The sequence below is a fragment of the Macrosteles quadrilineatus genome, unplaced genomic scaffold (genome assembly GCF_028750875.1).
Source record: "Macrosteles quadrilineatus isolate MER2022 unplaced genomic scaffold, UCM_ALF_1.0 Scaffold_3__2_contigs__length_128488019, whole genome shotgun sequence".
Lineage (NCBI taxonomy): Eukaryota > Metazoa > Arthropoda > Insecta > Hemiptera > Cicadellidae > Macrosteles > Macrosteles quadrilineatus.
Window position 1 is genome coordinate 28,553,576 of NW_026542596.1, and position 16,988 is coordinate 28,570,563.

Here is a 16,988-nt window from a genome sequence, read left to right on the forward strand (position 1 = left end):
AAAAATGATTTGATGGATGTAAATACAAGTGCTGTTAGTGGAACTATGGCAACAGGTGGGGGCCATGCTCAATTAGAGGAAGTTTTTTCCACAATGGACATTCCCCCGATGAGCAACAAAACCTTTAAGAAAATAGAGGACAAGGTAAATATAAATTATTTTAGGGAAACATTTACTGTATGTCCACTTATTTGCTTTGGATATAACGTAAGTTAAAAAGTTTAACCAATCCTTTATCCAATATCATATAATTCATTTCACGGCTGTTTGTTTATCACTATTATTAACTTTATTTGATGTAAAATTATTATTATTATTCAAGATTTGCCATTTGCTACAATAACGTCGTATATTGGAGACCGTTACTAAGTTGTAGTTATTTTTTTTTTTTATATATGTACAATAGTTAATATTTAATTATATAACTACCTTTTAGGTAATCTCGGAGTTGGTAGCTACAGCTGAGTGTGAAATGAAAGAAGCAGCACAGGAAGAAGCAAGACACGCAGTAGAAAATGGAGAGGTTGACGAAGATGGCACGCCGCTTCTCACTGTCGTTGCTGATGGCAGCTGGTGCAAAAGGTCCTACAGATCTAATTACTCGTCACTGTCAGGAGTGGTAAGTAGGTTTGACCCCCCGTCTGGGCAAACAAATGTTGTGCTAGTTTTTTTAGAATTTTTTTACGAAATATTTAATCAATTTACTCAACTAATAATTACCGTAAGCTTTTCATACAAAATCTTTTATTATTTTGTGTTAAATTAAACGGTTGGTTGGATATCAGTTTTGTTATGGTTAGTTAGCCATCAGCAGGGACGTAACTAGGGGGGGGGGGGGTGAATGATAAATGCTATATAACTGTTATTTTACTGTTTACGAATCATAACGGTACGTATGAACTTGTACGGTGCGAGAATGAGGATAAGCATACTGCGTTATCTGTCTGTCGTCGATGAGTCACTAGGACGGCGCCGGCGCGGCGTCAAAACACTTCCACACCTCTCCCGAAACCCACCTACCCCTCCGCACACCATCCCTCACACCAGTCACCACGCACACACACACACACACATACTACAAACACAACACTAGCAATACTAGTAATATTATTAGTTACTAGCAATATTATTTTCGTGAATCATTTCGTTTTCAAATGAAATATTTGTCTTTGAAAATACGAACCATATTGCATTCAATTATTTACCACCTATACAGTATCTAGGCCTTAATACTTTGAACTTGGGGTTAAGCATTTTAAGATCTAAATACTGTTGTATTAATGTATTGCACCGATGGACACACCACACATTTTTTAAGAAGATTTGTAAGGAATTGGGTTCAGTCCAATTGAAGGGGGGGGGCCAAAATAGGTGTTTGCCCCGGGTACTGAATAGCCTAGTTACGTCCTTGGCCATCAGTATTTTTGGATGGTTGGGCCATTGTTGGAGAATGGTTGGTTGGAAAACAGTTCAAAGTGATGGCATTTCTACCGTTGGCCAACTGTGTGGCTCTACAATTTACCAACGTTGGCCCAACCATCTGTGCTACATGGGCTTGCGAATAATCACCTTTCACTCCATCACATCAAATTGGGTGTGACAGGTTTATTGCTACGAGGGTATTTATCTGTTCTCAAAAGAAAATAATTCTCTATTATAAAAAATTGGCAACTAACGCGTGTATGTAATGTGTACTACTAAGGTTTTTGGGTTTTTATTTACAGGCGGCTATTGTCGGCCACAATACAAAAAAGGTGCTGTACATGGGAGTAAAGAATAAATATTGCACTCCATGCTCCCGAGCTGCATCTTTAGGAAAGGAGCCAACAGAGCATACCTGCTACAAAAACTGGGAGTCAACCCAGAGCTCTTCTAGCATGGAACCTGCCATCATCGCAGACGGCTTTCAACGTAGTGAAGAGATGTATGGAGTGAGATACGCTCGTCTTATCGCAGACGGCGACAGTAGCGTATACAAAAGGATTAGAGAGAGCAGACCATATAAAAGTATTACTGTTGAAAAAATAGAATGTAAGAACCATTTGCTGCGAAACTTCTCCAACAAGCTAAGGCAAATTGCAGTTACATCGAACAAAAACAAAAACAGTATCCTTATGAGGAAAAAATTGGGTGAAAACGTTTTCCGTTGTAGAATGGCTGTCCAAAAAGCCCAGGAATACAGGAAGAAACAAGATTTGCCAAACGTAGAAAAGATTAAACAGCTGAGGCTGGATATTTTGAATGTACCCAGTCATGTATTTGGACAGCATGAGCATTGTAGAGAAAGGGGATACTTTTGTACAAAGGAAGCGCAAGATGTAAATAGTGAAGGAAATTTTGTTCCACAGTTAGTGTCCGCTGGATTGTATAATTTAATCTGTGATGTTATTCGTGACCTGAGCCGCCATTCACGGAGTTTGATCACGGATGTAACCTCTAATGCAGTTGAGCACTACAATTCTATCGTGGCTAAGTACATAGGAGGAAAACGGGTGAACTTCGCCATGAGAGGATCGTACCAAGGACGGTGTTCAGCGGCAGTTCTTCAACATAATACAGGAAACACCCACTACGTACTCCACAAGCACATGTACAAAGCTAGCCCTGGATATTATACCAAAAGTACAGGTTTGAAAAGAAAAAGAAAGGTTGAGCAAGGACAGGGACAGAAAAAATCAAGAAAGACATTGTTTCAGGTGAGCTCTAACAGCGATGCGGATTATGGCGTAGCAGCCCAAAAGCCGGACATCGACGAGGAAACAATGAAAATGGAAACCGAAGAATTTCTAAAAAAACTTCAACGATCAAAAGAGGAAAGAATTCGAATCGAGCGAGCCACCGTCGAACAAAGTGACAGTGGAGAGTGGCTCGAAATACGCCGTAACCTATTGACCGCCTCTAATTTTGGGCGTGTATGTAAAATGAAACCAACGACCGGTTGTGGTTCGTTGGTAAAGCAATTATTATACTCTACTTTTGACTGTGAGTCAATGGCCTACGGCCGCCAAAATGAACCGGTGGCCAGAGAAGAAGCTGCTTCTTTATTACAGAAAACGATACAACCATGCGGCTTGTTTATCGACGACGAAAAACCTTTTTTAGGGGCATCTCCTGATGGGTTAATCGACGATGATGGCTTGATTGAGATCAAATGCCCATCTTCATGCAAAAACCTGACACCGGATGAAGCAGTCATCTCCAGAAAATGTACATTTTGGAAAAAGGAAAAGGATGGAACGATTGGTGAAATAAATAAGGGGCATGACTTTTACTACCAAATGCAAGGCCAGTTGAGCATTACAAAACGACGTTATTGCCAGTTTGTACTGTGGACAACTAAAGGAATAAAAATGGAAAAAATCGAACGAGATGATGAGTTCTGGCAAAATAACATGGTCCCTAAGTTAGAGAGATTTTATCTCAATTGCATTCTACCTGAATTAATTGATCCCCGCCATTGCAGATCAATGGAAATCCGAAATCCGTCGTATATTGTTAATGCCCAGGAAAAGCAAAAAGCATCTAAGAAGACAAACAAAAGCGATGGTTAAATGTCATCATAGCTTGTAAAATGATCATTCATTTTTGTACATATAATTATTTTTAATACATGTTTGTTTTGATTTTTTTTTTTAAAGACTCATTAACATCAACTACATTGTAAAGCCGAAATAAATAGTTTTCTAAAGGAAAACATGAGTATTGAATTGACCATACCCATTTCCATCAAATTATTTAAACTCAGTTATATAAATTGAGTGTAAATGAAAACTCAATTCCATAGAAGAACTTTTAACGTAATGTAATAAAACATATATTGAAAAAACAACAATTAGTTATGGTATCTCATTTATGAAATAAATAAAGTAATGAATAAATAAATAAATAAAGCTATGAAATAAATTGCATATTTGCATAAACGTAAAATTTCAAATTTAATTCAGTTTTACCAAAATAATATAGTAATAATTACCGGCTTCTCGCACGCACTACATACATTTTAAAACTAAAAAATAAAATTTTAAAACGTATAAATTAAATTTGTACGTTAAAAATTAGCGTAGAATTGCAGGCCGAATGTTTGTTTGTGTAAAAAGACAGATTCATTCGACCCGTCGCGTCGGCCACAGTATTGCACCATTTAGAAATGTACGAACTGTCCATTTTTCAACACTGCTCTAACCATGGAAGATACGATCAATAGGCTCAAGGTCAGAAACTAGCCGTGCGGGTTGCGGACCGTACAAATGCAGGAGTCGCAGATTGACGATTTTCAACCTGACTCCTGCCGCCTCTTAAACCCAATTAACCGAGCAAGGCTCAATCCCCTGTGATTTACTGGTCACTGATGGTACTGTGATTTAAAAAGGAAATAAATCTGACAATTTTAAGGGAATATTTTAGTGGGAATCTAGCCATGAATACGGAAATTTGCTAAGTCTGCAGGTTTGCTGCAGTGGGGGTATTTAATGTTGCCATTGTAATACAAATCTTTTTCTCTGTGATTAATAGAAGTTTGTCGACTTATTACTCATATCTTTATTAATAAACTACAACATAATTTGGTATGTCTTGCTACTATATGCCTACCTTGTTCAGCAGTCTTGAAGGAGGGCCAGCTATCTTGGCTCTGTACCACTTTCCATCAGTGCTAAACTTCGCTAAGTACATTTTAGTATGTGAGAGATTGAAGTTTGAGAGCTTCAACTCGCTCAATCTTTCAGTACTTAAAGATTCGAGGATTTCCAAAATTCTGTCCAGTGCGGGACCGAGGCAAGTTAAGTACACCTCTCCTCTATTTGAAACGTGACCTATCGCAAACTCCCTAGCTTGCCCTTCCTGTAAAAGATTAAATGGCTTTTTAGAATTTATTTTCTGTGAAGAGATAGAAACAACTATATTTTAATTGTGTTATTGTTGACTATAGTCATTCAGGAAATAAGATATTGTATTTATGGTTGTTGTAGGTACACTTGTTAATTTTAAAATCGTTGATTGATTGATAGTACAGTCAATGATAGTATACTCTGTTAATAAAAATTTAAATAACATATTAAATACTAAACATTATTCAATCTACAGTCGAAGGTCGATTGGGAATCATATTGTGTAAATTGTATGTTGTCTGTCTAGTATCTACACTGCTGTACAGTTCTGCCATTGCTTGCTACACGAAAAACGAACGCAGACAAATACTTTTGCGGTCAAGTCAATAGTGGCAATAGTTGCTCGCACTGAACTAGAGCTACAACCGTACTGAAGGTAGCACTGAATGCCGAGAATTACAAGAAGTTTGTTCCCATTTGTACTAGAGGAATAGTAGTACTTTGAAACTAGGAGATTGTGGGATTGCAATTAAGCCAACAGCCAATTTGATTCTTTTAGTGATACCAACATAACAACATTTTACAGGGTCTCGATTTTCTAGCAGAGTTGCCTTGCCAGTGCTACCTCAATTGTTTTCAGTCTACAACTATTTGGTTTCGTAAAAAGCAAGAGCGGTTCCCTGATTCTGTATACTTATCAGACTTGGATACGATATTTAACTGAGAGCGCACAATGATTTTAGGCCTACATGAACTATGCCGGTTGTCTGACTCAGAATTTAAACGAACAAAAAGACATTGATCATGGCAACTTCCTTAAATATGAGTTTTTATATGGAATCGGTATGGAGAATCGTGAGTAATATTTCAGAACTGATATCGAATTGAGAACTTCTATTTCCCTATTTAAAAAACAACTAGGACATAATTCACAAACCATGGCCTTGAGTTTTGAGACCACTATAAGCTTTGCGGCACTAGGAGTAAACTCTCTCTCACTCACACACACAACAATCTCAATATCACTGCATTCAGTTTCACAAGACTCGCCCCTTGTGTCGTCTTCAAGCGACATATGTGGGGTTTTAAGGTTTTCACGCTTGAGTAGGAACTCTGTAGACGGCAGGGGAATTATACTAAATGAAAATGTTGAAACTTGTCCACCGCTATAATAAATGTCTCAATTTTTTTGGTGGATATGTGGGAATGTAGTATTTTAGTTGCTTTTTCAAATGTATATAATATAATATTTATCTTGTAAAGCCATTTCATTTAGATTTACTAACAAAAAAATAGTTACTGAAAGATAAAATGTAAACTTACAGGTGGTAGTTCATTCTTGGTACTTAGTATAATTTCATCTTTGAGTTTTAAGTTGACGTCAACATCATCCTCTCCTGATGTATCATAAAGAGACACTGTGACATAGCCATCCATTTCGTTTCTGGATGTAATCTTGGCTATGAGCACCTTTTCTAAAAGCAAATCACTAAAGCTGACAACTTGGTTTGCCACAGGGTCATCAAAGAAAACTTCAAGTCCATCCAGGGTACATTGAACAGCCTGAAAACAAAGAGAATCTAGCATTGTAATAGAAACAAGTCTTACCATTACCATTACCAACTGGCGATCGTTGACCAGATGTCTGGATTGATCTTGTTAGATAAAATTTACTTTTAAAAAGTAAATAAACTAATATTTACAATATTTACAGTACTTAGTAAAGTATTCCTCAATGGAATAAAAACACTTCCTACTCAGCCATTGTTTTAGTTTGACTTTAAATGGTTCAAGAAGGAGTTCTTTAATGTGGAGGGCAGTCTATTGTAGAGCTTGTGTGCTAACACTGGAAAGCAGTCCTTGGTCTTTGATAGCCTACATCTCGGGACATCCACATTCCCTGCAGAGCGCAGGTTGTAATTGTCCACTGTGCATACCTTAAACTATGGCATTACCTGTTAACTACTGTATTAAAGTAAAATAAATTTTAAACTTTAAGGATAGTTGTACAGATAGAAAATCAATATTAAGCTGTTACATCTTCTAAACATATAAAAGTGAAAGCCCTCACTGACTAATTGATTGCTCGATCATTAATTCTCATACTTCCGGACTAGCTAGAAGCCTGAAATTTTGTATACTTATTATTTAAATATCAAAAATACATGATGAATTTACTACAGAGTAACACCCTGAAGTTCCAATGTTATTCTTATGGAGGTTCAACTTTTTGCTATTTGAGTATCACCATATAGGCCTACCATATTTTGAAACGTTTGTTTTGTTCCTTTTCTTATTAAGATTAATATATTCTGGATTAATTTGTAAAGTTAACTTGTCAAATGTTTTGTGTTCGGTTACTGTCAATTTTAGCGAATTTCTCTATAGTTATTACCGTAGGTCTCATGGTAAGACTTGAGCCTAGGGCCGATTTACTTTTTCATTTTGATATCCCCAGAGGCTAAAAACACTATTCGTTCAAATTATTATATATACAGTAGAACCTCGCTAATTCGAACCTCGATAATTCGAAAACCTCTATAATTAGTAATGTTTGTCTGTTCAACTCAGAAAACCTCTAAAATAAAAATAAATAATATACCCATAGTTCAAAGTGAGTTTTACAGTTAATGCAGCCAGCCTCTACAATTAAAATTTGCAAATAATGGGACCTCTTAAATTTGAATTATATTGCCGAAATTCGAACCATTATCTCCAAAATTCAAAGTCAACCTTTACAATTTGAACTGCGTTACCGTAAAGTCTCTGTAATTTGAATTCAGGACAAAAAATACACCTGTTGAAACCTGAACTGACGCCCTTAATGATGTCTCCATTCTTTCAAACTCTCTACACTTAAAACTGGGGCCTCCATAATTCAAAATATATTGTCTTTCTTCTGAAATTCAAATTAGCGAGGTTCTACTGTATCTATTATATATATATGTGTGTGTGTGTCTGTGTCCATGAACACGAGTGCTTGAGTAATTTGTGTTCGATTTTGATGAAATTTGGCTTAAAGGGGTGAGGCGGGATAAACTTATGGGTGATGGGGGGGTCTTATGGGGTAAAAATTAGGTTTTCTCATTTTTGACCCTTAAAACACAAAATTTTCCCAATTTCTCTGAATACCATTTTAAGGAGCTTAAAAAGACAAATAATTTAGTATAACAAAGTGTTATGTACGGCTATTTGTTACGGGAAAAATTCAAAAAATTGTAAATTTAAAATTTCCCATGTTATTCTTATGGAGAATATTGTAAAAGTTGTAGTTTGCTTGTTTATGGATATATTTTGATCAAACTTGGCAAATTTATTTATTTTATCCTAAGCTATTAATATTTTACAAAAAAAACTCACTTTTTTAGCCTCCCCGAAGGACAAAGATTTGCTGACCAGTATTGAACAACTTGAAAGGACTGAGGACTCACAGTGTTACAGGAGACAACTATATCATTACAATCAAGAATTGCTTAAGCCCACAACAAGGGTTCTACCTGCAAATTGATTGCAGTGTCTGAATTGTTTAGCTTTTGGTTCTGAGTGTTTTATAATAGCGGAAGTTATTTTGTTCATTTGTAAAGGGGAGTGGTACCACCACTCCATATATCAAGGAGTGGTGCTTTCTCTACCAATACTTTTAAGATCTTGTATGTATCCTTGGTGAGACCAATTCTCGAATACTGCTCCACTGTATGGTCTCCGTTCCAAATTGGCCATATTTCCTTGGAAATGGTCCAAAAGCGCTTCCTTCGCCTGTTTGGTGTTCGAGCAGGGATTCGCTATACAGATGTAAATACTGATCAGGTTGCAGCTCAACTATAATTGCTGCCACTTTCATCAAGACGAACTGCATTGGACCTGATTTTCCTGTACAAAATTGTCAACTCACTGGTGGACTGCCCCAAGATTCTTCAGATGTTGAACTTGCAGGTTCCTCAGAGAACATGGCTACAGAACGTCTTTGCCAAGCTGCACTACCCTATCTCCTACATGTACCAGAGTCCTGTACCTCGTCTAATGCGTATCGGAAACAAATCCCACCTGGAGTTCTTCGGAGTTGGTCATGCTGTCTTCAGAAGAGATGCGTTTTTGAGTGTTATGAGCCCTGCATGTAGTGAGTCAACGTAGTATTGCACCTTGTGTGTTTTTTTTTTATGATCAAGCTTGGTTAAATTACACATTACCTCTCGTTCATGTTGATCCTGTTCTTGTGTTTGTTTTGGTCAGAGTCTACTTGTTACTATTGTATGCACTATTTATTAGTATTTTATTATGTCTTGTTTATTATATATTGTATGCATCTTGTGTCTCATTTCAGTTGTATGTATTTGCTCGTTAACCACCTGTACTATTTTTTGTAATGCTAACTTCTTTCTTTTTTTTGTTTTTGGTTTGGAGTCCGATTTTTCCTCACTATTGTATGTACTATTTATTAAGTACCTGGGGACCGAGCGAGGGAAATCATTAGTTTACTCTGAAAGCAGTCTTAGTATTGCAGATACATAAATCCATTCCCAAACTCCACACTGCTCGCCTTTACTACTTCCTTCACCACTCCCTGCGTCATGGACCGGTTTCCCTCCCTTCCCATTGCATGTTAGGATTGCAGATACATTAATGTAATTGCCACAGACAGTTCCCACACTCTGCACAGCTAGCCTTACTACTTCCTTCATCACTTCCTACGTCACGGACCTGTTTCCTTCCCTTCCCATAGCATTTTAGGATTGCAGATACCTTAATCTAATCATAATAAACAGATCCCACACTTCGCATGTGTAACACACTTGTATGTGTTTTTCTATTTGTTAGATTTGTATGTTTTTTTCTTAGATATGTAGGTACTTAAATTGTTGAATATTTTATGTTTAATTAGATTAAGTTATCCCAATGTAACATTATTTTTGTTATATTTTGAATGTTAGGTTAAGTGTAAGAAAGGGCCATGTGGCCCTAACTTTGCCTGAAAAAATAAACAATTTTTAATTTCATTTCATTTCGCACTGCTAGCCTTTACTAGGCCTACAATGTATCGAGTAATCTTCAGTATAATCTATGCTCAATAGTAACAAGTGATGTTTTTCCTTTTGTACTGTATTTTGTAATATCAATGTGCTAGTATACTGTGGGTAGATGACTTATTATGAACACATGCTACAACTTCAAGTCTTTTGTTTACTTTTTCCTTGTTATTTAATTCAAACAACATGGGTACTTAGCAACCCATAAGACTAATGTTAAAAAAATGTGACTTTCAGTTTCATTTTTCTACGTACTTAGATTTTTGTTGGCAACTCGTTTTTAGGCCAGAAATAACTATTTACAACATTTGAAGAAAATTGTCGGAGCCGTTTTCGAGATCTTTTTTGCAAGCAAGCAAGCATACATACATACATACATACAAGCAAACCTTGCTCATATTAGAGTATAGGATATTGTTACCATGTCTTGTTATTATGATTTATATGCATCTTGTTTCTCATTTCAGTATTATGCCTTTTGCACGTTACCTGTTGAGCCGTGACTACTTTCCACCGACGAATGTCACAACTCATTTTCAGTGTTCAAGTTGTTTTTGTATAGTATGTGTTTTGCCATGTAACTGATCGACGTTCCCCAGTGATCTCTGTGCATCAAAACTTCTTCTTACTCCTGCCGTGCAATTGATAGGGAGGTTCCGAGACTACCATCAGGTTAACTTTGTGGAAATTTTCTTCATCCTTTAACATCACCTTTCTGTGTTCTAAAAATGCAAATTAGTTATTCAATTTCTTTTTTGTGCATCATCCTCGGAGTCATGCTGTAATTTTATTTTTGCCGATGGCATCTGATGGGGCTCCGGAGGACTACTACTTAAGTTCCTTGCGCGTCGGCGGAGAAACTCACCACCTGGGACTCTGGCCCCTTTCTCCGCCCAGCTTCATCGCCCTCGGGTGTCATGCGCCTGACCCGCCAAACTAGTGAAACCGCACTACTGCAAGTTTTGGGATACTTACTCAATTGTTGTGTTATTATTTATATAGACATTTTTGATTTATTGTTGCTTTTGCCAGATGTACTTTTAGAGACTTTTTTAAATTTCTAAGCACAGCATTCTAGTCATTGTTATTGTTTTTTTTTCTAATTTTATATCAACTAGCCTATTATCTGATTATTTAACTTATTTATTCAAATTATCCTATTTTGGGGCTCCTAAAATCTCAATTTGTTACTAAGACTATTTTTTTTTTGTAAAAGTATGTCTTAAATAAAAGGTTGTAATTTAGTAATTTATTTTTGAAAAAGAAAACTTTATTAAATTTTTTCAATGAATTTGTTTTTATAATTAAAGAAATGGCTGTGAGCCAGTAGGCTGGATGGGCAATTAACAATTTTTTTGGAGTGTCTTGAGAATGATTTTATTGGTGATGTTTTGTATGCTTATTCATTGTTATTACAGCTGATTTCTCCCAAATGGCGTGTTGTTCTTGGACCTTCCCCACGGTTTTTCTTGTTGTTAGGTAGATTAGTGAGCCGCTCCTTGTCCCTGCACGCTTCCAATTTGTTTGCCTGGGTGCAGGTGCAAGGGCCTGGTTCACTTTATATCCTATTGCATGTCTTCTTGTAATGCTAGCTTAATTTTGATCAGAGTCTACTTGCTATTTATCTTTATACGCATTATTATTATTATTATTCGTATGCATCTTGTGTTCACTTATTGTATTAGTATATATTATTGCTTGTTATCTCCCGAATGTAATGGTATCTATTGTACAATGGCTTTTGCCGTAGATAAACAAATTGAATTGAATTGAAAAGGGGAAGCACCATTATACCACATAAGTTCAGTGGCATTGTCAGCATTCGCCACTTTGATGTAGATGAGTCTGTCAAAAAACTTTAGTGTACATAGGACCTAAAGAGGTTGAACGGATGAATAAGATCATTTGCAAAATGATGATATTCATGATAATGTAATGACTAATATTGAAGTTTCTATACAAGATCCAAATGTGTGTGACTATCGAAAAAGGGTAAAGCAAAAGGAGCCACAACAAATCAACGACAAGATGTTGCTAATAAACACAAAAATACTAAAGTTGATAGAGCTTCGGTTTCAAAAAACATCCAGAATAACCCCGACTGGCTTACATCTGGATTTGTCTGCTACAGAACTGAATAAATGGAGGTAGATCAAGCCACAGTTCCGATGTATGATGATTTAATTTATTTCAAATACGATTACAATATAACAAAATACCCCCTGCCACAGCAAACCAGCATACTAAGCAAATTTTCTTTTGCCTGATTGGATTTTCACTTAAATATTTTTTTTTAAACATATCAAGATTCATTCGTATTGAAATAACATTAGATTTAATGAGTGCAGTACAACTAGTGATGTAAAATACCCGGGTATTTAAAACACGGAGTAAATACCCTGGTAATACTCAGTAATACAACCTAAGAGTAGTAATCAACGATCAATGGGTATTAATCGGACGGTTCTCTTTTGTACTGCATTTTGTAATTTGCTAGCTTACTGTAGATGGTTTGTCATAACCAAATGTCATTAGTCTTTCTTTATTTACATTTACGTTGTTTTGTTAATTGGTAACCATCATAGAAACCCATAAGGCCAATGTTAAAAATTTTAGATTAGTTTTAATTTGTACAGACATTATCAAATTGAAATTTGATTGTGTAATAACATGTTCACTGTTTGTCAAAAAACCCTGGAAAATTTGTCTTAAATATATTCAGCCGTTATTGAGTTATCTGATTACATAGTTTGCATAAGTTCTGATCTCAAAGAGCTTCGCTCTCTCCGCTCGATTAACAAACTAAGCTAGAAAACGAAATAATTTTAAAGTAAAGATAACCTCTCATAACGATTTCCAGCTTGTTTTCAATCCTGCTAAAACAGTTGTTTAGTAAGTGATTTACTTCAGTTAACGGTATATTATAGGTTCAAGTGATCACACTATAGTTACTGTTGTCATAAAACACAGTTTGGATTAACTAGGTACTCCCTTTACCATCTGTACTGAAAGATAGATATTAAAATTGTTTAACTAAAAGAGGTGCAAACTTTAGCCCACCTGTTTTCATTGCGTAATGTTTATATAGGTGATAAGTGTTATTTTGATTTAAGTTGTTCAATAAAAAAAGATGTCGGCATTGAGAGGCAGGTATACCAAGAGTCTCTTGATTGAAATAAACAAAAAATTCTTCAGCTCTCAAATCACATTTATTACAAACTAAAATTTATTGGTGTTAAAAGTGACAACATTTTATTAAATCATCAAGCTCTTCTTTAAAGAGTTCCCATTTTATAAACTAATAATGCTTTAATTAATTACATATAGCAATCAAGTTGTATTAAAATTCAACATCTTGTAAAAATTAAATTATTGACCAGAAATGATAATGTTTCATAAAAAACACAAGGCATTAACATCACTAAGTATCATTGTTACAAGGACATTTTACCTGTACAATCTAATGAGAAACTAGCATAAACCATAAAGTTGGCATTGTATGTTAATTCTATCATATTAGATTTTGAATTCGTCTCCAATGAGCCTTTTTATAATTTTCAGAGCAATAATACACTAGATAATTCATAACACAATTTAAAACTCAAGGAACAACACCATGAAATTGAGAAAAAAAAAACCACCATTAATCATTAATCAAAATGTCAATTCACAGACATAACAATGTTCATTAAAAAAAAAACTAGTTAAAATGATTAATTATAGGAATAAAGAAAGACTAGGTAACAATAACAGAGGTGGTAAACATCTTGAGTAGATTTGTTCAGTTGATTCAATAGCAGCTAATCTGCACACTGAGATCTTGGCCCTAGATCTAAATCTTTATAGGCAATTTCTTTAAAATGCAGAATTGACTCAATATGAGATCACTAGTTTTAATATTCTAAAAGGACATCAATCAGTCTTTATATTTCAGTCTTAACTCTTAATAATCTAATAAGAAATAATAATAACTTATAATTTACAGCATTAAATATTACAGTACAGTTGCACTGTTATCGCTACATTTAAATTCAATCTCTAAGTGTATTGAGGGTTGAACATAGATCAACTGACTTTATCTAGAGGCATTTTTTTTAAGGGATTGAGTTCAATTACCATCGAGAGTCCAGGGACTAACAGATTCACAATAAAGGGTCACAAAATATAATACTGATAAGCCGTCCTAATATAGGACTTATTTAGTCCTCATGATCAGATTTATCACCAATCTTGTCTTTAAAAAATCCTTATCAGCCACTTGGCTCAAAAATAGTTACTACTAGTAGTAGCGGGAGTGGAGTAGTAAGTCACCGTCAACCCAACTGACTCTAGTAATGAAATCTAAAAGGAACTTTTGCACCGGTTTCTGGAAAGGTATTATTGATATAGTGAATGTGCCTGGCATTAGGAATGTTTTCACGAGTAACTTGTCTTGCACGAATATTGCAATTACTAGTATGACCTCTGGTAAGATTATAATGAAAAGGAGCATGTCCTCCATTATTGTTATGGCCATGCTCTTCGTAAGGACATTTTTGAAATGGAGTATCACAGACCTGGCGGGGTAGTTGGCAGAACTGCTGAGTGAGTCGGTAGAGCGATCCGAAAGGGAAATAATCACTATCTCCAAGGTCTATCAGCCATGCTACCGCTTGTTTTTGTTCCTCGTCCACATCCGTCACATACACTCTGAACCAGGTATTGGCTTTAAAGGCTGCATAGTACTGGCCTACCTCTACCACCAACGCTAGGTCCTGCAAACAAAATAATCTAATTTAATGTAGTTTAAAACTATATTTTGTTAAGTAAGTTTAAACATTTAATCTAGTAAAAAGCACATTCAAGCAATGGTGTTGTCTTTAGTTTAAACTATCCGAGAAATCTTTCCTTTTTCCTGTAAAAATAGTAGGTATATATATTCTTGAGGAGATCTCGATAGAGTTTATATGATAAATGAAACATGAAACATTGTAAATTTTTGTTTAATACAAACGTTTTCAAGCAAAGAGAAATTAATGAAAAATGTAAAAATGAACAAAACAAATAAAAATATGAACTGTTTACAAATGGTTGAATTTTGAGAACATATGATTGAGTACAGATCAAAGAAAATAATAAAATCAGCCTAAAAGAAAATTAAAATTCAGCTGAGTTGAATCACTTTTTTACTGTCTTAAATTTTGTGGCCTTTTAAAAAAATTTAAAAGGCCACAAAATTTTAAAAATATGTTGGTGAGACCCAAAATTCAAAATTCTCGGTTTTCAAACAATTCTAAACATGGCTGTGAACCATGTTACAAGCCCCGATGTGGTATTTGAAAAATTATGAGTAATACAACTGAATTTGATAGTAAGTTACAAGCAAGATTTATCCGATTGTTGGTAGATCAACTTGTGAATCTCACAATGTGATTTATCAACTATCGTGTAAACATTGTCCAAAAGAATACATTGGCCAGACTTCAAACTCTTTAAGAGTTCGAATGACAGGCCATTGTTTTGATGTGGTACATGAAGACAAAAGAAAACCAATTTATAATCATGCCGCTCACCACAACCAAAATTTTGAAGGCTGCTATATCCTTAAAGCCCTTCACAAAGTAAACCCACATCAAAACCCTAAATGCAACTAACTGGTTTTAAGAAATTCTGAATTGGCTCACCAGTTGGTACTGAAGACAAAGTTCCCCTCCGGTTTAAATTTAAGATAGTAAAAAAGTGATTCAACTCCAGGGCCGGTTCTAGGAATTTTTCAGAGTTAAGCGAACACCCGAATCAGCGCCACTTTTAGAATTCCCCCCACCCCCCCCCCCCATACCCACAAACATAATAACTTAACCGTATTTGTGAATTTTTCCCAATCATTTTGGAAGAACGTTTTTATAAGTTTAGGTAGAAGAATACTTGCAATAAAAGAGTGTTTATTATTCGCAGAAATTTAACATTTATACACTTTTACTCATCATATAAACTTTAGCAAAACCAAGGCCACACTAAAAACAGGCCGTAATGCTCGTCAAGCATGACGTCACGATAGAAGACGGCAATGACGTAATGGTTGCCGTTTGTGATCAGCTGCTTGTTTTAATCTTTCCTTGGAAAATAAATAAATAAATACCTAAGTCATTGCCGTCTTCTATTGCGACTTCTTTGGGCTGACTGGACTGGTCACCAGATGATTTCTACAAAAATCTACTCATTGATCTGGCTTGTTTTTTATCTTCCTCTTCCAAATTCACCTTACGCTTTCAATAATAAGTGCCAGACGGTCTCTTTTTCTGCCAATGTTTTCTTAGTATCGGCTCGCAAGATGTTTTACTCATTCATTCAGTTTATACTTTCTTCATAAATGTGCTAATTATAAATTAATCTTAACACTTGTAATCAGTCACTTATTAATCATGAATCATCAAAACAATGCCAATACGATACCGATACGGTATAGGCCTACGTAAACAACTAAAAGAGTGCAACCCAACGTAATGCTCTGCTCTAGTATCAGAGGCAGAAGGGAGTGAAAGGAGGGGGATGTTTCTTGTTGTGACAAGTGGCGCTGCGCGCTTGCTTATCTCGAGTCGTGAAATGAAACCCACAGGTGCCGCGCTGGCGCTGTACCATTGACTATGAATCCTTAATGCCTGCAGTACACTATCGCCGAATGTAGGCGAACTAAGACGAACGCGATAGTGTACTCGGTGTGCTCGTGTACATTTGGGGTAGTTCGCATCGCCAACATTCGTGTTCGGGTGCGCTCGCTTTTTTGGCGGTCTCCCGTCGCGAATCAAAGGAGACGAACTAGGACGAATGCCGAGCGCAGACGGGCACGAACACAGCCAGTACACACTCGCTGTCATTCGTACTCACGGACGCTCTCTTTACTGCACTTAACTGCAGTGGTTGTGTAGTTACTTTTAGTTTTTGTTATTTAATTAGGCCTATTTACTACTAGATCTTGTATAGAAAAATTAAACAAAGTAGGTATTTAGTGTTTTAATTAGGAAACAATGTTATTTTTTAACTATAGGCCTACCATAGTGAGCCTGTTCTGTGACCGTGGGATAATTTAATTGTATATATACATATATAGAATATAACTTAAGAAAACAAACATTGTAATAAATACCCCCGCCGCAGCAAA

General features: G+C 35.8%; 1 protein-coding gene across 3 annotated transcripts in view; it reads right to left on the minus strand.

Moving 5' to 3' along the window:
- LOC128988661 (tudor domain-containing protein 7-like) overlaps positions 1-16,988 on the minus strand; it is a 166,482-nt gene that overhangs the window by 50,937 nt on the left and 98,557 nt on the right. For all 3 annotated transcript variants that reach the window (XM_054410163.1, XM_054410162.1, XM_054410161.1), the window contains 3 exons: positions 14,407-14,604; positions 6,150-6,389; positions 4,591-4,839 (listed from right to left, as the gene is read on the minus strand). In XM_054410163.1, the coding sequence (XP_054266138.1) occupies positions 4,591-4,839; positions 6,150-6,389; positions 14,407-14,604 (687 nt within the window). The remainder of the gene's footprint in view (positions 1-4,590; positions 4,840-6,149; positions 6,390-14,406; positions 14,605-16,988) is intronic.